Source organism: Siniperca chuatsi, linkage group LG6 (genome assembly GCF_020085105.1).
Source record: "Siniperca chuatsi isolate FFG_IHB_CAS linkage group LG6, ASM2008510v1, whole genome shotgun sequence".
Classification (NCBI taxonomy): Eukaryota; Metazoa; Chordata; class Actinopteri; order Centrarchiformes; family Sinipercidae; genus Siniperca; species Siniperca chuatsi.
In genome coordinates this window covers 8,064,627-8,087,241 of record NC_058047.1, presented here as the reverse complement: position 1 = coordinate 8,087,241, position 22,615 = coordinate 8,064,627, and the positions used below count along the sequence as shown (strand labels likewise).

At 39.3% G+C, this 22,615-nt stretch overlaps 1 protein-coding gene across 29 annotated transcripts in view; it reads left to right on the top strand.

Moving 5' to 3' along the window:
- Positions 1 to 22,615, top strand: part of dock7 (dedicator of cytokinesis 7) — a 49,737-nt gene that overhangs the window by 19,240 nt on the left and 7,882 nt on the right. For 6 of the 29 annotated variants that reach the window (XM_044198393.1, XM_044198396.1, XM_044198392.1 and 3 more), the window contains exons 15-42: positions 3,703 to 3,820; positions 4,153 to 4,223; positions 5,726 to 5,864; positions 6,136 to 6,237; positions 6,735 to 6,821; positions 7,595 to 7,826; positions 8,449 to 8,613; positions 8,834 to 8,854; positions 9,264 to 9,433; positions 10,512 to 10,604; positions 12,329 to 12,418; positions 13,926 to 14,021; positions 14,144 to 14,284; positions 14,642 to 14,755; positions 14,881 to 15,048; positions 15,619 to 15,758; positions 16,217 to 16,386; positions 17,134 to 17,312; positions 17,493 to 17,675; positions 18,089 to 18,248; positions 18,621 to 18,717; positions 19,440 to 19,457; positions 20,556 to 20,652; positions 20,818 to 20,952; positions 21,063 to 21,215; positions 21,764 to 21,922; positions 22,136 to 22,236; positions 22,372 to 22,564. In XM_044198393.1, coding sequence (XP_044054328.1) covers positions 3,703 to 3,820; positions 4,153 to 4,223; positions 5,726 to 5,864; positions 6,136 to 6,237; positions 6,735 to 6,821; positions 7,595 to 7,826; positions 8,449 to 8,613; positions 8,834 to 8,854; positions 9,264 to 9,433; positions 10,512 to 10,604; positions 12,329 to 12,418; positions 13,926 to 14,021; positions 14,144 to 14,284; positions 14,642 to 14,755; positions 14,881 to 15,048; positions 15,619 to 15,758; positions 16,217 to 16,386; positions 17,134 to 17,312; positions 17,493 to 17,675; positions 18,089 to 18,248; positions 18,621 to 18,717; positions 19,440 to 19,457; positions 20,556 to 20,652; positions 20,818 to 20,952; positions 21,063 to 21,215; positions 21,764 to 21,922; positions 22,136 to 22,236; positions 22,372 to 22,564 — 3,592 coding nt within the window. The remainder of the gene's footprint in view (positions 1 to 3,702; positions 3,821 to 4,152; positions 4,224 to 5,725; positions 5,865 to 6,135; positions 6,238 to 6,734; positions 6,822 to 7,594; positions 7,827 to 8,448; positions 8,614 to 8,833; positions 8,855 to 9,263; positions 9,434 to 10,511; positions 10,605 to 12,328; positions 12,419 to 13,925; positions 14,022 to 14,143; positions 14,285 to 14,641; positions 14,756 to 14,880; positions 15,049 to 15,618; positions 15,759 to 16,216; positions 16,387 to 17,133; positions 17,313 to 17,492; positions 17,676 to 18,088; positions 18,249 to 18,620; positions 18,718 to 19,439; positions 19,458 to 20,555; positions 20,653 to 20,817; positions 20,953 to 21,062; positions 21,216 to 21,763; positions 21,923 to 22,135; positions 22,237 to 22,371; positions 22,565 to 22,615) is intronic. The other 23 variants (XM_044198394.1, XM_044198404.1, XM_044198401.1 and 20 more) reach the window with 14 other exon arrangements.

Sequence of the window (22,615 nt, the reverse complement as noted above, 5' to 3'; positions counted from 1 at the left end):
TGTTGGTGAAATATGTCCACCCTCAGCCAGAGAGGGAGGAGGAACTAATCAGTGAAATGTCTTGGTGTTGTATTTAATTGGAATATTAATATTTATACTTTTGGCACTCTATGCTGTGTGGTTCCCAACCTCTAAAGTAAGCTTGTCCTCTTATATGGTGTGAAAAAGGCCTTCCAGACCGAGTAATTGCTATGTCATGCAGTCATTGCATTTTTTGGCTAATAAAGCTTAAAATTAGTTCTTGTTCATACAGGCATTTATACATTGAAAATGTCCTGTTTGCAACTTTTATGGCGCTTGACTATTTATTGTTGTTTTTAAAGTATATTTTCATTGGTTAGCTGATAAGTCACTTTGTATGGCAAAGGAAAAGATTATTACATTATTATGGAAAAATTAAATAGTCACATAGCAGAAACTACTGGGATATTTGGTTCATTGCCTCTAGTTAGCTTTGTTTTAAAGAGGAAACATTTTAGCACTCTGGCTGTTATAGTGCACCTTAAAATACCACACAGTCATCTTAATGAGCTTTCTCTAGTAATTTGTGGTTATAGAGATGGATTACCTCAGTTCTCAGTAATGAAGGACTGCCACTTTTTTCATATGAACAGAGCAGAAAGAAAGGGTTCTATGGAAGAGAAAAAAATTGGCCACAGAGTAAGTGAATGTGCCAGGAATTTGCTTGATCAGCATAAAGCTGGTAATGATCTTCAGCATCCTTCATGCCAGCACAGTGGTTAGCGCTGTGGCTTAACAGCAAGAGGGTTAAGTGTTTGAACCTATCATGGCCTGCTGGGGCCTTTCTCTGAGAAGCTCAACATGTTTGTGCCCAAGTTCAAATTTGCAGTGGAGTTTTCACTCAACAAATTACAAACATGGCACTGACCCACCTCAGCAGTCAGTGTAAATAATGGCAAATTCACTGTCCAATGCCATGTTTGTTTTGTGAAAGGGTTAACTTTGTGCATTCTAATTTAAATTTATTTATCATGCATACTATCAGTTATTCCTGAGATATTCTTGTGGTACCTCTTTTATCAATTGTAAGCCTATGCATTGATGACCCCTGCATTGATTTACCCCTGGTTGAGAGGACTGCTCTGATAACGTGCTGTGAGTCAGTCCTTTGTTCCATGGTTGGATGGTGTGGATACCTTCCACCACTGCCCCATCCTTTGTTAATCACAAGGTGAAAAAAAGTCTGTCATTGTCTGTCATTATTCAGCAGGATGAGGCCCTTTTTAGAGTAGAATAACTTTGTCATATTTAGCAGCACAATGGCTAGCAACAACAACTTGTTTTTCACAGATTTTTGTACTTTTAAGAAACAGACCGTGTAGGGCTGGGTTGATTAAGAAGGGTTAAATTAAACTGAATTTAGTGATAATCTAACATCTTTTGATCCAATATTATTTTCAATTCTACCTGCATCTCAGGTTTGTTTTAAACTCTTAAACATAAATTCAGCTTACCCAAAAAAATGTTTTTCCGTGATGTTTTTCACCATATTTATTTAGAGGAATATGTGCAAAATCTGTGTGGAGACAGGGTTGCCTATAAAAAATTATGTCTGGTGCTGGTGTGATCAAGTGGCACTTATCACTGTACAACTAAAAGCACCACCTCTTTAATTATGGATCTAATATTCACATCCATTTATTTGTTCTGGATGAAAAATGGAAACTTAACTGTCCATAAAGTTTGGGCTGATGTTGACAATATTTGTGAAGAATAAATCATAGCAAGTTGGACCATGAGTAAAGATAGAAATCTTTTGAAACATGAGCAAAGTTCTGATACTTGCTATATTTATTTGCTTTGTAGTGAGTTTTTTTATTTTAGTGAATTTCTTTGAGTACATCCAGTTTAGAATAGAATTTACGCACTCATCTCAGCATCTTTCAACCTTTTGCAATTCTCCATTTCAAAAGGTTGAAAGGTGCTGCGACAACACTGCATTGTCCTATTACTATTACTATTATTGTCCTTGAATTACTACAGAATGACTTTGTCACCTGGCCCATTGGTGAAAAACGTATGCTGATCTATGTTTAGAGTCAATAAACTTGACTTGTCCCCCTGTGTAGCCTCTGAGCTCAAAATGGGGAAGGTGGGGCCGAATATATTGGGAGACCTGTAGAGTTTGCAATGCAGAGTTTGCTTTCACAATGTTTGTGTGTACTGATTAACCTAAGATAAATCTGATGAGAAGAACTGACCAATCAATGATACTGCCATCTTGGGGTCTATTTCAGTTCAAATTCAGCAACCCGCTTTAAAGCTGCCATTATAATTGTTAGGACACACTAGATCGAGGATAACAGAAGAAAAGAATGAGTAAAATTAGAATCCTCAAACCAGAGAGATTCCCACGCTTCCTTGTCAGTTGTGGTTCCAGCTGTGGTCTCTATGGGGCCACCCCCCACAGACTCGACTACGTCATTGCGGTTTGTCAGCTCATCCTGGGTTAATTTGCACTTCCTATTGTGGGACCTCTTCTCTCTTCCCAAAAGTGTTGTAACCAGTGTTTTTGACAGTACAGTATCAATTATTTTGCTGACAACAATGATCAGGATTGTAAAATTCTCCAACAACTTTCTTTAACTTTCTTTTCTTTAATGTTACCAGCTTTGCACTGTATGATTGAGGGGGCTAACAACCCATCATTGCACCTCTCAAATTACGAGCTATCTATCAGACGGGTAGCAGCCATCTACAGTGAGTCAAGCTCTCCTCCTCCCCGTCCTCCCACCTTCCTGAAAAATTTTGTTTGTGATCTTTAGGTTCCAACTCCCATGGTTATTGGCATGTCAAGCCTCTCATATTTACCAATTAGAGGATGGTTTACCCACCATGGTGGCCTTGTCCTCTTAAATGTATCAGTTTGTGGATTTATCAGTTTGTGGAATCTGATGTAACTATCCGAGGTCACTCGGACAAACACTTTCAAAGACTCTTGGTTTAGATATCAGAGTAAGAGGTCATGGTTTAAGTTTCACATAGTGAAGAGAAAAGGACATTGTTATTAAGGTTATCTTGTACTTTCTTTTATATATAATAAGTTACTATGCAGTATTATCAGATGCAGTATGGTTGTTAAACTCACCTGTTTATTTCCCAAATAGTTATTAATGGTAGCCATATAACTCTAGATGCATATGAGAGTTTTGTGTTCATGTATTTTAAAGCTACATGCTGTGACGCATCCATTTATCTCAAAGCACAACTCAAAGAAATGAAGAATCCATCTTATGACGTTACTTTTCACTTCACTTTTTATTATTTCACCTAAGAGAAAGTAAAACATGGAAGTAAATATCCTTCTTAGTATATGACACTAATGCATTATATATGTGTTTCTGCAAAACTAACATTGCTGCCGATTGGATTATATTCATTACATAAATCCCCCATGCTTTGGAAGAAATTTTATGTAAAAGTGTAAATGATGATTTGTGAGCGAGCAGGAAAACTACTTCATTGCTTCTTTCTATCATATATTTTACATACTGTAAATTTGTCATACTTTTGATACATGATATTTTACTTCAGATGTTTTTTGTGTATGTTACCTATTAACTCAAGAGTTTTATAGATAGATTTATAGTCATATTTTTTGGCGCAGTTACTTAAATGACATAATTTATGATGTGCCTTGTTTTCTCTGTGTTTTTATCTGTGTCCATGTCTGTCTTTTAGGAATCTGCTGTATGTAAACCCTCAAAGTCTGAACTTTGCCAACCGCCAAGGCTCTGCCCGCAACATCACAGTCAAAGTGCAGTTTATGAATGGAGAGGATCCAAACAATGCAATGCCAGTATGCCATGATGAGATGTTATAAGATAAAATAAAACAGTTCTTGTTTTTGAATTTATCTTAGTCTAGTCAGCCATCTTAGTTGTATGTGTTATGTTGACCACTAATGACTTTTACCATTTGATGGTAAAAATACTGGTCCAATGTAGTAGCATTTGGTAAAACTGTAGTTGTATGGCAAAGCTGTACAATGTACAGCAATGCTTTTTATTTTTTTTTATTTATTTATTTTTTTTACAAATATGCTCTGGGTAAATACATGTTGACAAATAGTCATAATTCATTTAACATGGCTTCATCTGAAAACAAACTTCTTTTTTTTTTATCCCCCAGGTGATATTTGGGAAGTCCAGCTGTGCAGATTTCGCTAAAGAAGCCTATACTGCTGTGGTGTACCATAACAGGTAAATTCTTTTGTCTTTTGGCATCTTTTGGTTTGAATTGTTTCTAGAGAGTGCTGTAGGGAACCTGTGATTGGGATGGTGATGAAACGTAGGTAAAACTACACTAATCCAAATCTCAAAACATTTTGACCTAAAAGCTCCATAGCAATAACAATAATATTTTCATTCAGTCCAGTAGTTATCATCATTACAATATGATTTGTGTGATGACCTCTCTTAGCAGTGCCATGTTAACTGTTAGGTATGAAAATAATTGACATACTTAGCCTTGTACTCATATGGTCTCCATGATTGTCATGAGATTGGTCAATTTAAAAATTAAATTCACAAATATTCTCCTTTTAAATTTAATATCAGCACATCTACTCTTGCACCTCCATTACCCTACCTTTGATGGCATTCATTAAAGAATAGGTTTAGTCAACCTTCTGGATATTGTCAAGTGGTGTCCTTGGCACAAGTTTCTTCCATCTCTACATAAGAGCTGAGCAGTATCTAATATTTTATCACCACTATTAGGTGTTTTTTTATGACATCCAGCAGTTTGTCATTTGCCACCCAGGGGTCACACCTTCAAGGCTAAAATTAATCAACCTGTGAATGATGTACTATTGTAACGAGGGCAATTATGCATCAGGACTTAATCCAGCCCTTAGAAGTGCTTATAGGTAATGGTCATGGTATGGTATGACAAGGAAAGAAAACTACTCTCTTTTGTAAGAAATGTTTTGTAATCTGGAAATCTTGATCTTTGTGCTTATATCTACTTTTGGCTTTGATGTTATGTTCCTCCTTGAGGATTTTCTCTTTTTCTGGTCCATAACCAACATGTTTGTTCCCATGAGAAATGAGGGCCCTTCTGTGACTTTTTTAAACAGTTTTGGTCATTTCCAGTTCATGGGCCTGCTGTAGTTGGGGGTTGTTTGTTTCTGAGCATTGGCCTGCAGACAAGTTTCCTCCTGAGGGACTATAAAGGATTCAGCTGAAGTGAATTATGATTTGTTATGTAATTTCTGTCTTTTTAGATGACTTGACATCCACTATGAGCCCTTACTCTGTCTCGAGACAAAGTTCCCAAGTTACCTGGAAATACAATATATGGAAATTTCAACTGATTTGCATATTTGTACATGCATAGATGAAAATGTACAAATATGCAAGTCTATAGGTAGTATGTAAGCCTGTCTAGCCAGAATATTAAAGCATGGAGCAAACCATTCTCAATAGTATTTAGAATGAGTTGTATAAGTCCTCTGGGAAAGCAATGGGAGGACCCTGTAAATATTTATGACTGACTTGTTTCCCATTCAAAAACATGTTCTGTGGATTGCACAATAGTATTGAGGAGGCACTGACCACAGAGCAGGTAATCAGTAGAGAAAAACAGTTGCACCCTTGATGCAAAAAAATCTAGCAATTTATTGAATATAAAGCAGCTTGTAACACTTTTGAATAGTTTATGTTCAATAGCTTATATTGTTGTAACTTATTGCTGTGAACAGATCCCCTGACTTTCATGATGAAATCAAGATCAAGCTGCCTGCCTCCCTGTCGGACCACCACCACATTCTCTTCACCTTTTACCACGTCAGCTGCCAGCAGAAGCAGAACACACCACTGGAGACCCCTGTGGGATACACGGTAGGTAACAGTCACTGGTACAGGTACAATAATCGCATAGGATGTTACTGTGGTTACCGCTATTTACACTCTCACTATTGCAATGTTCATGCAGGCATGGGTGTAAACTTAAACATCCTCATTCACAAGTCATTATTCATTACACACATTTGAAGCCTTAAAGAGACCAAAGTGAATTCAGAATATGTACTAAATGAAAAATAATATTATCCTCATGTGTTTTTTGTCCTCTGTGTTATCTTTTAATCAATTTTTCTCCCTTTCTCTGTAGTGGATCCCCATGCTGCAGAATGGGCGTCTGCGGACGGGACACTTCTGTCTGCCTGTGTCTTTGGAAAAACCACCCCAGTCCTACTCTGTTCTCTCACCAGATGTAAGAGTTTTTTTTAAGAGTGCAAGTGTTTTTAAAATATGAATGAATTAATTAAAGTATGAAAAAACGATGAATTTAGTAAATATGTATTTGAAAGGGGCAGCCATAATATTTTTGTCCAAGTTTGCAGTTCTTGCTTTACAAGATCCTTAGTAATGTTTTATGCATGGTAAAGAATTGATGTGCCTCAGACAACCCAGGTTAAGTGTTGAACAGAGTCATATGACTGTGTTTTTTTAGGAATATATTGTGCTGCAGCATGATTTCAGGGAGTCCCCGAGTAACCTTTGTAATATATATTTAAAAGGGAGGGGGGCTATCATGAACACTTACTAACCTCTTTGTTTTCACTTTTGGGTGAGATGAAAAGGCTTCGGAACAGCATTTTAACCCTTTTAATTTAAGCAGAATCTCAGCCTTCCATGAACAATAACCAATTGTTAATTTTCACTTTTGTCAATGCAGCACAGATTTACTCAGGTATTATTGTACTTCAGGTTCCTCTCCCAGGGATGAAGTGGGTGGACAACCATCGAGGAGTATTTAATGTTGAAGTGGTGACTGTTTCAACCATCCACACACAGGTAACAGATCTGTATACAGTAGTTTTACTAACAGTGTTTTGGGGGATTTGGGGATTAACCTTCATCACCTGTCACCCTCTCTCTCATCTTCCCTGTTGTTATCATCGGTATATATTTGAGCAAAGGGAAAATGCTGCTGGAAAAGGAATCAGGAATCAGGAATGAAGAACAATTTTATTGTAATATCAGTTGCCATAGAATCATTTTCATAAGCATCACACACAAGTTATCATTTTTAAATTGCAGCTACAGTAAAGAAAACAAACACACAGTGTTTTCACAGTTAGACAGTAATTCTTTCCTAGCACCAGTTCATTAGTGGGTGAAGCTCACCTCGCCAGTAATTTACTGGGGTCTACTCCATCTCTGTGTCGGCTGGGGTGTGAAGGGCTTGACTGTGGTCCCTAGGAGCCTAACTTGGACTAATGTGCTCATAAATCACTGCTCGTGGCGCAAGTTAGACTTGCTGGATTCTACTGTGTTCTTGTACTAACGTTCATTTTGTGGTTTCCACTTGGTGAGCCAACTTACAGACCAGTAGATCCAAGCATTACTTTTGTTTGTCGACTCCCCTTCCCCCTTTTCTCCTTCACCTTTCTCTACCTGTTTTCTCTCTCATTTCTTTATCATCTCTCTCTTCTTCTCTTCTGTTCTTTTACCATCCATGTCTTTCTATATCCCCTTTCCTGCATTGTCTTGCATTTGTTTAGCAAACAAATTTATTACTCTCTCCTCTCCTTTGCACCCCCACCTCTACCACTCTCCCTCTGCAGGACCAGTACTTGGATAAGTTCTTTGCTTTGGTACACGCCCTGGACGAGCACATGTTCCCTGTCAGGATAGGAGACATGCGCATCATGGAGAACAACCTTGAGGCTGAGCTCAAGTCCAGCATTGCGGCGCTCAACTCCTCCCAGTTGGAGCCAGTGGTTCGATTCCTTCACCTTCTACTCGACAAGTTGGTGTTGCTTGTAGTGCGGCCGCCAGTCATTGCTGGGCAGATAGGTATGATGTTGTATTACACTTAACTAAAAAGCCAGGGATCACACGTTGATTTTAAAACTGCTTTGAGGTGAATATATATTTATATTTAATGAATAATGAATTAAGGTTAAAAGTTCATATTTAGTTCATCATAGTTCACATTTGAAGATATTAAAAAGCTAAAAGTACAGAAATTGATTCAATGACAAATTCAGAGCCCTCTTTAATAATAACCACTCATTGTTTATTTAAACTTCAGGATCTCTTTATGCTTGCATGCAATTACAATTTCTGTTAAATGAATTTCTTTAATGTTATCAAATCAGTGACTAAAGTGGAGAGGACAACTGTAGTCAAAATGCCCCAATGCATTCTCCAATTCAAATAGCTTAAAATCCAACACATAGAACCCAAAAATCTCATGAAATATTGAAATAAGTGTGACACAATTGATCACCAACAATGACTTAAGGGGGTTGATGCTTTTTGCATTTAGTTAAATGTCAAGCTTTGATTTTCGGTAAGTTAACTTTGTGTGTATCTGCACTGTTCTTTGTCCATGTCTGCATTTTTGCACATGTGTCACTTTGCTTCTGTCTGTACCTCTGTGTGTGTGTGTGTGTGTGTGTGTGTGTGTGTTCAGTGAATCTGGGCCAGGCGTCCTTCGAGGTCATGGCATCCATAGTGAACCGGCTTCATAAGTACCTGGACACCAGCCAGGACATGCATGGTCGCAACAGCCTGCTGTCCTCTTACATCCACTACGTCTTCCGCTTGCCCAGCACTGACCCCAACTCACCCTCCCCAGGTATTTTACTGTCAATACAGTTAACCACCTCACATTTTTCTTTATTCTATATCTGTTTTTCTGTTTTCTCCTTTTAAGTTAACTTCATCCAACCCCCACCTCACCTTCACTGGGTGTCTATTATCATACCTACCTGCCATAATTTTTCGTCTTCTATTTCTTTTTATCTTTTGCTTTGTTTCCTCCCACACCCATTTTGTCTTCTGCCTGCCCAACACAGACCCCAACTCATCCTTTACAGGTAGATATGACGCACCACTGTACATCTTAATCTGTGTGCAATTGTTCTTCCCTCTAAAATTAAAATTACATTCAGTTCTTCAAGTACTATTCCATTTTGATAGAGCATTTCATGTGTGGTACATGATTTCCTGCAATTCTCCTGTATTAGCTAATAAACCATCCACTGCCAAGACACATTGGTTGCTAATCATTTATGAATAAATACGTTTATTAACTACTTACCTATGTGTTCACCACATGCAAGGGTTCTTTGGGTACATTGGATTTTTGACAATTTAACATGTGGGCATTGGGAGCAAAGTTAACATGCAACCATCATGTCAGTTGATCTACAGTGGCTTGATAGAAATAGTTATTCCCATCACATCCCAGTTGTCCCATTTTCCTTCCTCTGTGTGTTGTTCCAGGCCCAGGAGGGTTAGGAGGTTCGGTTCACTATGCCACCATGGCTCGCTCAGCTGTTCGACCAGCCAGCCTCAACCTCAACCGCTCCCGTAGCCTTAGCAACAGTAACCCTGACATCTCCGGTACACCCACCTCTCCTGACGATGAGGTCCGCTCCATCATTGGCAGCAAGGTAAGTTCATCAAACAATGTTTTTGGTTATACATGAGCCTATAACTTCTTTTATCTCAGTACTTTTAGAGTTCAAGGCATAAAAGAGGCAATTAAACTCAAAATGTTACATGTGGTCCTAATGTGGACAGAACCAGCAGGGACAGATATTAATGTTAATGTTTATTGCAATATTTGGCTTGTCCACACTGCACATGGATGTCAAAAAATGTTAAATTTTTAGCATTGCTGTAGTCCAGCAGCTCTCATTGATTTGTGATCTATTTTAGACATGCTTTTTTAAGGTGAATCTATAGTTCTTAACCCACATCAAGTCAGAGGTTTCCATGAGCACAGTGACCAAGGGGACTATTTTATCAGCATGTAAACTGTATAGCCATTGCGTAAACATAAGATTGGACATCTTATCTCTGTAACTGCTGTAACAGCAACCTGACACATACATACACGCATGCACACACAATGCTCTGTGTGTGCAGATTGTGAAAGGCATTTAGTTTACAGTCACATCAGAAAGCACATGCTGTCAAGAAGATACAATAGCACATTGTCATATCTTAATAGCACAATAGTCATATATCTTTTGAAGACATTACGAATACCTTAGTCTTGTCAGTCTCTACTGGTTTTCTTTGTTTCTTTTCATTTCATTTAATTTATCTGTTGGCATGTATTTTGTCTTGTATAATTTGTGATTTCCCTACTTCAAACATTTTTTTATTTAACCCAAAAGTACCTGAGCAGCGAGTGAATGCAGCCCCTTATTTGATGAATGTTCCCTTTGCTGCTAATACTTAACTAAACCTTTCTTCTCTTGTCTCTGAGGGAGGGGAAGTTATTTCTTACACAGAGAGAGAAAGGGAGAGAGAGAACCTGTGTGCTTTGGTCCTCTGTGGTGATGATTTGGATTTTTATTTCACTGACAGCTAACCTTTTTTGGTCCCTTGGCATCTTCCAGCAGTCTTGACCTGTGAACCTCTTTAACCTGTCATTATTCCTTCCCTCCTCCTTCCCCCGTGCTGCTCGCTCATTCCCTTGCTTCCTGCCTGCCATGTGTCCTTTGACCTTGGCACGCCTAGGGCTTAGACCGCTCCAACTCGTGGGTGCACACCATGGGCTGTAAGAGTGCCCCCTGGGGATCCAGCCCTGGGTCCGCTCCAGAAACCATGCAGGTGGTTTTATGAATGCCCCGTCCTCCACTTTGCCTCACTGCAAAAACAACTTACCCTATTCACCTGAAGGGATACTGGTATATTTGGAGTTTTGGTTTATTTGTGTACTTTGCCAGAGTTACTGAAAGAAAGGTGATAGTTGGGGCAATCCATATCCTCCCTAATGAGTATTTTAAGGTTTACAGTTTTATGTCCTGTTGTCATGATCACATCTTTCATTTATAGATTCAACCTATCGTGAAGCTACTTCCGGAGGTTTTAAGTCACATTACTATGATTGCAAACCATTTTTGCCAAGGTTCTCCAAACTAGAGAGATTTCTAAACCATATACCTAAACATCATTGTTCAATTCAGTTTTATTTATATAGCGCCAACAACAATAAAGACATAAAAGACCAAAACTTCAGAATATTACAGTATTCTGGTAAACTTTAAATCACAACCCACCCATGATCCCATATATGGGAGTCACAGTCGCCTCCATGACCCTCTATCTCTCATGCTAGATTCTCAGGTATTCTCCCTCTTTACTTATCACATCTAACACCTCCCTTTTTCTCAGTACTTGCATGAAAAGACACATAGTCTAAATCCAAATTTTTCAGTGCCAGTTTACCAGTGTTATTCATGGCAGCAATTTCTTAGACATAGTTGGCCTCCCTTTCTTTCTATGTCAAGCTTGCCTGCCGTTTTGGGTTTACAGTGGTCTGTTATTGCTTAATCCAAAACATATACTATGATCTTTTTGTGTGTGCATATTTCACAGAAGATTTTTGGAGTAGTAGAGAAAAAGAGTAGTGTTAGAAATCACCTTCATCAGCAGAGTAGATTTTTTTGCATTCATTTTATTGTATTTATTATTTCTCCTTTCTGCTTCTAACACAGTTATTCACTCTCTCTGCTTTAAACTCATAGTCTCCACTCTCAACTAGTATCCCTGCATGACTTTCTACTAACCCTACTTAGCATTCACTTTGTCACTGGAGCATGTTATATCTGTGAGTGTGTGTTGTCTACATGTTTAAGGTCTTTGTCAGTTTCACTTTCCATCTTCATGTGATGTTATGTCCTCTGTCAAGTTGTCATGACATAAGCATATTTTTGTCATTAGTTTACACATCCAATATTGTGAATCTCAAGAAACCAAGACAAAATTAGTTCTGCATATTGTAATTATAAAATCACAGCTAGGTTACAACATTAAATGAATTGTGCCAACATTGACAGAGCACGTTCATTATTATCATTTTATCTGGGATGGAACATTACTCTACATACCAATAATAATACCTTTAATACTGTAGGATGTTTTTCCCTTATGTCATTTTACATCTCTGAAGTATTGTATTCACCTGGAGGGATGCAGAATGGCACATCATTAAGCAATGGCTGTAACATCAAGGAAAAGAAAACCATTACGATTTCTTCACTTGATCTCACAGCCCTTTATGCAGTCATTTTGCATCCCTCCTTTAAGGCACTCAAACTACAAATGTATTTGGCTGTTTTAGATTATAGGTACAACACTTTTAAGGGTTGTGGCCCTGTCTTATGTCTTAATTGTTTTGTGTCTTCATGTGTGACAAGTGTGTACAACAGATCACAAAAGTGTATAGTGTGCATGTACATTATCCCTGTGTGCTGAGGAAAAAGGTGCAACCCCACACTCCTGTTGCTCCTCCACTAACCCTGTTGTCACCGTTCCATTCATTCCACCCATAGGCCATGGAGCGCTGTGGCAATCGCATGTCTTCGCACACTGAGAGCGCCAGTTTCTTGCAAACTTTAACAGGACGGTTGCCCACAAAAAAGGTAGAGCCACTTGCACTGGGGGAGGAGCCAACCCCGCCCACCTCTTTATTCGCCTCCTCACCTGTCTTGTCTGTGGATGTGTGTGCCTCTCGATTGGTTGATGTCGTATTTGGTGGTTGTGGAGTCTTGTTGAATGCTAAATCTCACCGATCTGCCTCTTGTTCTGATTGTGTATCAAAGATTTTTTGATGTGACATGAATGTTGGTTGTAGTCTGGCTAACACTGGCTAAGTTAGTCTGGGAAGTCTCCTTTCATTGTGTACCATTCACTCAGGCATTGAGTATGTGTTTGGTTTTCATTTAAGAAAGTGCAACACAGTTTGCCTTCCAATCAGTTTACTCTGACCCTACAAGAGATATTGTACCAGAAACATAAACACGTGGTTGGTGAGGAGGCCATCAGGATATAATCTGCTCTAAAGTTTACTAATATTAAAGTAGTTTCCCCAAGAAATTCTTAACACAAGGTCCATTTACTACCTTTTTTTCCCCAGAACTTTCAACTGCAATTCAGTCTTCCTCAGCAAATGTTTGCTCGGTTATTTATACTCACTACTTTAAAGGTGTAGAACTGATGTTTCTAGTAAATACACACATAATAGTTTTTAAAAATTTAGAAGAGATTAACAAAATGTGTCATTTCTGTAGGCTGCACTTAAGTAATATATAGCTCATGATCAATAGAGTCATGCTATGATTGAAATTTGGATATCAATCAGGTCCTGTCCCTTCCTAATCTTTATAATATGTCAACATGTTTAAGAGAGACTTGCCAGACCCTGGTCAAGAGTCAGTGTGTTAGCCAGACTGTGTTGGATGTTGGTTTTGCATAAAAACACACACCTAAATAAATTCAAGTTATTGATGCATAATACTTAATATATACATAATAAATAAAAACCTCTCCATGCACACATGAAATTATTTTCATCAACACTTCAGCCATTTATACCATTATCAGGAAGTTACATTATTAAATACTATAATTTGCATGGTGATAAGAATGCATTTTTCATCATTTCACAAAGGTAAAAATTGTTGCACATAACTGTAAATTATATTATTTTTAAACTTCTAATGTATTTGTTTAGGGTGTTGGTAACCCTTACTATAACTGTAACAGCATTTTTCAGTTAAACCTCACTTTGTCTTTAATCTAGTTAATTTTCATTGTTGGGGGCACATGAGCTCTACTGGACTGTATTATTGTTTCATATAGAGAATGTTAGAATTGCTAATCATTGTTAACTAAACTTAACTTTCCTTTCATGTCATATCCCCCATTAAGTAAATACACTTTGGAATCCAGTTAACAGTATATTTACTGAATGATTTATTCACAACATGTAGACCCAGGTATATTTTAATATTGGTTTTATTTTTAAGATGGACAATGATACTTTTCCTGGTGCCTCACATTCTCTCTGTCTGGCTTTATTGCCTCTCCCTCTCTGTCCCTCCCTCTCCACTTTTTTGTCTCTGTTTTCTACTTTCCTGTTGTACTCAGCTCTTCCATGAGGAGTTGGCACTCCAGTGGGTGGTGAGCAGTGGAAGCGTCAGGGAGGGCGCTCTACAACAGGCCTGGTTTTTCTTTGAACTCATGGTAGGAAACAACATTTCAGCTTAGATGGATATGCCTCCTGTAGTTCTTATCAGTCATCACAGTGCAGTTCTTTTTCCATGACAATATCGTGTGTTTTATCCCAATCAACACCTTTACCACAGGTGAAGAGCATTATCCACCACTTGTACTTCACTGACCGCTTAGAGTCACCCAGGAAGAACCGTTTCCCAGAACGCTTCATGGATGACATTACAGCCCTGGTCAGCACCATCGCTGGCGACATTGTGTCTCGCTTCCAGAAGGTAACGGCCTGGTGGTTTCATGGTATTACAGGGTCCCAATGGGCATGCAATTTGGGGAATATCATGGCAGTTTAGAGACTAAGTGCATACAAGGGAAGTCAGGGAATATGTCAATTTTACAAATTTGTCTTTTCAAGTTATATTGAAACAGATTGTACTGTACAATTTTGTTTACACTTTGTATATGCTTTTGCATTTCATAATGTGGCACAATAAGTTTGAGGCCACAAGGGATGTCCCATATCATCCTTTTTGTCTGTTTGTTTCATTGACTTTATACAATGTATTAAAGCAGAAATAATGTCCAAACTGCCAACTCTGGAAACTTTTTAAGAGGTGTGTATCTCATCCAATCAGGACCTAGAGTTGGTGGAGAGACTAAACACTAGTCTGGCCTTCTTCCTCAACGATTTGCTGTCTGTCATGGACCGAGGCTTTGTCTTCACTCTAATCAGGACATACTGGAAACAGGTAAATGCCTTATTTAGATTCACGAATATGTTATACATTTCTGGATGGCTGAGTAACTTTCAGCTACAATCAGATAGTATTTTCTTTAACAATATTCATTAATGTGTACTGTTTCCTCTCCCCAGGTGTCTACAAAGCTTTACGCTCTGCAGAACCCAACCCTGGAGTCTTTGAGGCTTGATTTCTTGAGAATCGTTTGCAGCCACGAACACTACGTAACCCTCAACCTGCCCTGCAGTCTGCTCACCCCGCCTGCCTCGCCTTCCCCCTCTGTGTCTTCAGCAACTTCACAGGTCAGACAAAAAGTGCTGTAGGGAAATTCAAACACCTGCAAGCAAATTCCCCCTGTGATATAGTCCTACACTAACAAAACAAATGGTACAGTGTTTTCCCAACTGATCATGGGTGCCACTAAACTAGTTGTCAAAACTTAACAACACAGAAAAAGTCCAATCAAAACACTTGTAAATTGTCTTGTCAGATCATAAGTTTGCACCACTCCTTAACGATACTCTTAGCGGGTCGTCCACCAATTGGAAGGTCAGTGGTTCGATCCCGGCTTCCCCGAGCCCCGTGTCGAAGTGTCCTTGGGCAAGACACTGAACCCCAAATTTGCTCCCGAGGGCTGTGCCTTTGGTGTATGAATGATTACTTACTTTGATGAGCAGTTCTGCCATCGGTGTATGAATGTGTGTGAATGTGATATGTAGTTGAAGCGCTTTGAGTAGTCAGAAAGACTAGAAAGGCGCTATATAAGTACAGTCCATTTACCATTAATTTACAGCCAAAGTAATCAGGTAAAAATATTTATGGTCTTACTTGTGTGAATGTTGTGCTGTGTTGTTCTCTCTTCTATCCCACAGAGCTCTGGGTTCTCCACGCACGTCCAGGACCAAAAGATAGCCAACATGTTTGAGCTGTCCGTCCCCTTCAGAGAGCAACACTATCTGGCCGGACTAGTACTATCTGAACTGTCTGTAATACTGGACCCAGACAATGAAGGGTAGGTATGATTTGGATGCACACTTCCTACACTTATGAAGATGGTTTTATAAAGAAAGAGTTTATGTCTGAGTGAGGGCGAGTTGAAGGGTCAAAATTATGGTTGAGTTTCAGGGTTTAAGGAGTGATAATGGAAGGTCCTCACATGTCATCTTTATGGATGGGTGTCATTGTGTCTGTGTGTGTGTTTTGTGTGTGTGTGTCTGTCTACCTAATAAACTAAAGTATTGTAGAGAAAGGAAAGTGATATTTTCAGGTTCAAGCCTCTGTATCTGTTGAGAGATAAGCCTGTACAAGCATGGAGTGAGTTATTATTATACAGTATTATCTTAGTTGTATGTTAGTAGGTTCTCTTGTTCTCTGGCCCATTGTGCTTTTCACACTTGAAATTAAATACTGTATCTCTTTGTTCCTTTCTTTTTGTTTTTTACTTTTTTCTTTTCTACTGTTTCACTGTAGGATGTTTGGCCTACATAAGAAAGTGGTGAGTGTCGTTCATAACCTCCTGTCCAGCCATGACTCTGACCCACGCTATGCCGATCCTGAGGTCAAGGCCCGAGTCGCCATGCTTTACCTGCCTCTCATTGGCATCGTCATGGAAACACTACCACAGCTCCATGACTTCACAGGTAAAGAGTAGGAGCTACTTCAAAAATACAGTAGTTTGACGTACAGTAAAATGTGTCTGTTGTCATATCCAACTGCTCTCTTCCCACTGTCCAGTCAGCAGTACTCTAATCAATAGCATATGCTTTGGAACTCAAAAGGTTATCATTTGAACTACAAATGATGTTGCACCAGAACATAATGTACCAGCTGATTTCTAACCTCAGTTCATCCCTCTCACATTTCTTTTTCTCTCCATTATCCCCTACCTTAGTGAACCTTTCTTCCATTGAGCGTGTATTTAAATTACCCATTCATAAATGACTGAATATTAGCAGTAGTTCCAGAGTCAGTTAAGCTCATATTATAAAGTTAGGCCAACTTTTATTCAGACCAATTTTGTGAGACCAGTACTATTTCTAACCTTTTTTTAAATAGTAATTATTTCTAAAATGTAATCAAATCCCATTCACAACATCCCAATTACGTTTACATTTAGTATAAATGTAAACTTATTCAGAGTACAGAGAAGGGTACACAAACAGCAGGTACTGTCATGTTTCTATATGCGGGGAGATCAGTCTATAGAGGTTTTCCCTATCGATAATTTTGACCCCTACTCTTTTTGTCTTGATTACATCCACATAACATTTTCACTTTCGTGTCCCTACACCACACTAATAACTTTAGTCCAAATTGGCTTATTCCTGTATTGTCTCTAATTCTAGTTAAGTGGTTCATTTTCTTTTCTCTCCTTTTTGTGTCACTAGAGTCCCATAACCAGTGGGGTCGGCCAGGCGGTCCCCAGGGGGCAGCGATGGGCAGCAGTGGAGAAGAGGCAGAGGGTGAGGGTAACAGCATGATCAGCCAGACTGTTGCCATGGCGATAGCAGGCACATCCACCGCCTCCCCAATGTCCCGACCAAGCAGCTTCTTGCTCAACTCGCAGGTAAGTCACTGTTTGTGACAATAATCTGCAATTAATGGAACAGTCCTACTACTGTACATTGTTGACACAAAATCTTAAACAAACATGAGGCTGTTGTTTTTATCATCCTTCTTTTGTATTCTTTTTGTTCCTCTGTGTTCTTCTTCTTCTTTGTTGATGCCTCCTGGTCCATCTCTCCAGGCGAGTCGTCAGCACGGTAGCTTCTCGGCCGAGTCAAGTCGAAGTCTGCTCATCTGTCTGTTGTGGGTGTTGAAGAATGCTGACGAGCTCGTGTTACAGAAGTGGTTCACAGACCTGTCGGTGTCTCAGCTCAACCGCCTGCTGGATCTCCTCTACCTCTGTGTTTCTTGCTTCGAGTACAAGGTAACATCAATAGTGAATACACTCACTAACTGACAAATCAGACTGATACTGTACCACTGATACCACTGTATTGTTGTCAAGGGCACACATAGGGTTGGGGCATCATAATAAAATAAAATAATATAATATAATAATAAATACAATGTTAGTACATAGGCTTGCTTTTTTTGTTTTCTATCTCAAACATAACTTAATGAGTTACGCTTTGCAGTGGACTTTCATATGTGCATATATGCTATAGTCATCTATTTCTTTCTCTGTAGTTCAAGCTCTTTCTGCTATGCTATCTGTTTGCTGCTTGCACATTTGCTTTCATACTACTAACCTGCTTTGCTTGCTGAGTGCTGCGCTGCAAATAACTTCCCTGCTGTGTTCTCTGTTCATCCACTCATCCTGTGCCTCATGGATACAAGGCCCATGTTGTGTTCACCATGCAGGGGAAGAAGGCGTTTGAACGAATGAACAGCCTGACCTTTAAGAAGTCCAAAGACATGAAGGCCAAGCTGGAGGAAGCCATACTGGGAAGCATCGGGGCCAGACAGGAGATGGTGCGACGCAGTCGGGGACAGCTAGGTGGGGGCACACGTTTTGGCACATGCTCACAAATGCACTCACACAACTGCATATCTTGGAAGCACACACAGATGCAAGTAGAACCATACATAAACAAATGCAAAGCAAGGCTGTAACAAGAAATTCCAAACCAAGGAAAATATTGTGTGACTTAGACAAACACACAGTGAAATACAGACCACAACTAATTACTATATACTGCTTTTCACCCTGCACGCATACATATAGACAACACACGAATACAACTGAACCCTTAGATAGTACTGTAGATACAGCTACAGCCATTCAGCCAAAGCCAGTCATGTTTTACTGTTTACACACTCCCTCTTTCACCACCATAAAAAGGTAAATAATCCTTTCCCCACCCTTTAGAGCGGAGTCCATCTGGCAGTGCTTTTGGCAGTCAGGAGAACCTTCGATGGAGGAAGGACATGACCCACTGGAGACAAAACAGCGAAAAGATGGACAAGTACGCTCTTTCTAACATTTAATCCACTTTCCTAATTCTTCTTTTATGTCACAGAAAAACCCAAGACACCCCAAGCTGATTATTCACTGTATTCGGTGTTTTTTGTTCTTTGAAGGAATGCACACAAAGATCATTTAAAGTGCATAAAGGATGTGTACAACATAATCCATAAATGTGTATGAAAATGTCCATCTCCACTTTAAAGTTTCTGCGCCACATGTGCTTCTTTTCCATTTTTACAATCAGTCATTTAGAAACATAAACCAATACATTATGTACTGTGTAGTGTGAAATAAAAGTGTGAAAATGATGATCTGTTAATCCTCTTATCAGGGTATCACTGCTAAAGTCCATCTAGTAATAAATACAAACCATCACAAACTCTGTCACAGCCCATTCAGTGTTCATTGTTATTGTCCACATGTTTTGCTTTATTTACATAGGAACAGAATCAGACTTATTTAATATAGGATTGCCAAGTTTTAAAATTCCCATGTTTGCCCAGCAACTACAGATGTGTTGCATGCACTCTACAGTTTTGTATCTTATGTCACAATGTGAGCTGTACTCATTTTGTCAAATGGTGACAAAAGATACAGTGCTATGCTTTTTTTTTTGGTTTTAAATTTTATTTTTGTCTCTGTTCTTTTGTAAATTCAGCCCCAGCCTTTGTTTTCTGTTAATTTCCATTTGTTCTCTCACATTGCTGTGTGTTTATGTAGGAGTCACAGATCAGTCAGGTATTGTATGGTCCACATTTGCTGTGTGCTCCTTTGAATCCCCCTGCTTTAGTTCCTCATTTATGGTGTATTCACATGCTTGTGGGCAGTTAGACAGTTGCAATGGACATGAATTTATTAGTTTGTATTAGATTTCCTCCTTATTAACTTGGCTTCAAACAAGTCATGATTTGCTCATTTATTTTCTTTTGGTTAATTATTCTAGCTGCTGATGCACCCATGTTATGATTCATTTCTTCTCCATTTTGACTTCCTAAGCTCACATATGCACATGAATGCACCAACAGATCCTGGTTCTGATCCTTGATCCTCTCCCCCATCCCATCAGTCCCTTTGTCCTGGTAACAATGTCTGTCTCGGGGTTGATAGTGGTTGCTGTGGGTCTGTTTTGCTTTTTAACCAGTGTGCTTCTTGTTTTGGGGTTCTGACTCGTGTGTCTCCCTGGTTGCTGTTGCAGCAAAAAGCAACACAAATGTTGCTATTGTTTGACATAGATTCTTTGTTTGTTCTTCTGAGAGATATAAAAGTCGGATGCATTACGACTAAAAGCCAGTTATGTTATAGTTTCATATGCTCAAACGTAGCCATTTTAGGACATGTAGATATACAACGTTAAGCCATAGTGTTCCACCTGTAGACCAGGAATATGTTGCTTAGCTGTTCACTTACTTTATAGTGAAGAACAGCCTCCTTAAAGCCTTCAACCTCTTAATCCTCTGGTGAGGGAAATTATAGGTTTGGACTAACTGTCTACATGTGGATCCGCATGCATTGTTTCTGTGGATCATTTTAATAGTTTGAGGTCTGTTCCTTGCAGGTCAAGAGACATCTTGCAAAGTAAAATTAATATATAAACAGCTTTCTAAACTTTGTGCTGTTGTCATATGAAGATATAATATTTCATCAAGGTTTATGAAAACAAGAAAATTGGTGAAGTTTTACTCAGGATATACTTTTTTCTTCCACACAAAAATTAATGAACAATGGCTTTAATGTGGTAACTGGAAGCTCATGCAACATTCAGGGGTACATCAACAACATCGCAATTTGGGAGTGGTATTCATTTTGTGACAGTATTTTCTGGTTTCTTGATTGTAGGACCAGAGCAGAGCTAGAACATGAAGCACTTATTGATGGTAACCTTGCGACGGAGGCGAACATAATTATTCTTGATACTTTGGAGATCGTTGTACAGGTATGCAAGTGAACAGGACTTTCTACATTTACCCATGCAGAATGTAAACATGCATAAGTGTTATCAAAAATACTGAAATCATTTAGTTATGTATTCTAACACTTAAGCGTACATAAACCGTGACATGCTCCTTTAACAACTACATATGTGTCCCTCTTTCTCCAGACGGTATCAGTGACGGAGTCAAAGGAGAGTATCCTGGGCGGGGTGCTGAAGGTGTTGCTCCACAGTATGGCCTGCAACCAGAGCGCCCTCTACCTCCAGCATTGTTTTGCCACACAGAGGGCACTGGTGTCTAAGGTTAGACTGCTGGACTTCTATTAAAGCGCTTCGGGTCATCCTTGCAATTTCTTCCAGGACTTCATACTTGTATTGAGTCAATTTGGGTGTATTTCTCTCTGCCTGTGTAGTTTCCTGAACTTCTGTTCGAGGAGGAAACGGAGCAGTGTGCTGATCTGTGTTTGCGATTGTTGAGGAGCTGCAGCAGCAGCATAAGTACCATCAGGGCCCACGCCAGTGCCTCCCTCTACCTCCTCATGAGGCAAAACTTTGAGATTGGCAATGTGAGTACAACTGAAAAACTAATGGTTTACAACCCAAAATGTCATGTTATTAGTTCAATAGCAACATTTGCTCATAAACTGAGAACCCCTGGAGTGTAGCTTTCATAGAGGTACTATGATGTATCAGTGGTGAAGGTTGAAAGTACCGTTGCCTGTAGCACACATGACCTGAACAGAATGTTCATAATGATCTGATTACTTTAAAAAGCAGTGCTATTACAATTAAATCAGTTATTATGAGGAACTAAATTATTGCTGGTTGGCCAGTTCTCAGCTATATTCTTGTATTTGTTTTTCTTTCGCTTTATATGACCCAGTTGAATACAAAACCAAACACTGCAATCAGACATCCAATTTAGGATAAATTACAGGTGAATGCATCATTTCCTTTGTTATAGTACCGGCACACAGACCTTTTGGAACCAAACAAGGGACATCTGCTCTTCAGAGTGCTTCCTTTGCAGTCCATATCTGTCACATGAAAGCCAGTATCCTTGACAAAATATTATTATTTCAAACCTTTCTTCTGTTTGTGGTTGCCTTTTCAGAACTTTGCAAGAGTGAAGATGCAAGTGACCATGTCTCTGTCTTCGCTGGTGGGAACATCTCAGAATTTTAACGAGGAGTTTCTCCGCCGCTCTCTAAAGACCATCCTCACCTATGCAGAGGAGGACCTGGAGCTGAGGGAGACCACATTTCCAGACCAGGTACTGATTTATCCATCAAAATGTTTAGTTGTTGTCCATCACAGTGTGAGAAGACTGTTGACTGACTGGCGACTTATTATTGATGATTGATTTTATTTACTGAATTGACTGATTTTTACTTCTGTACTCCACTACACCTTAATTTCTGTAAGATAAAAGATTGGGGAAGCAGTAACTCAAGGTCTCCATTCTTTTTTTTTTTTTTTTTTCCAGGTCCAGGACCTTGTGTTTAACTTGCACATGATCCTGTCTGACACAGTCAAGATGAAGGAGCACCAGGAAGACCCTGAGATGCTGATAGATCTCATGTACAGGTACATGCACACTCAAGCACCTTTTGATCGCTTACAAATGTATTTCTGCACTGTGATCATAATTATCTTGTTGTTTATGTACTTTCATGTGTGTGTGTGATGCATCTGTGTCTTTACTTTCATGTCCATCTCCAGGATTGCAAAGGGTTACCAGACGTCTCCAGACCTGCGGCTGACGTGGCTTCAGAACATGGCTGGAAAACACTCAGAGAGGAACAACCACGCTGAAGCTGCTCAGTGTCTGGTGCACAGCGCTGCTCTGGTCGCAGAATACCTGAGCATGCTGGAGGACCGCAAGTATCTGCCTGTAGGCTGTGTCACCTTCCAGGTAAGGAGAGTACTGGACACATGTAATGTGTGTGCAAATGCCTCTTTTTGT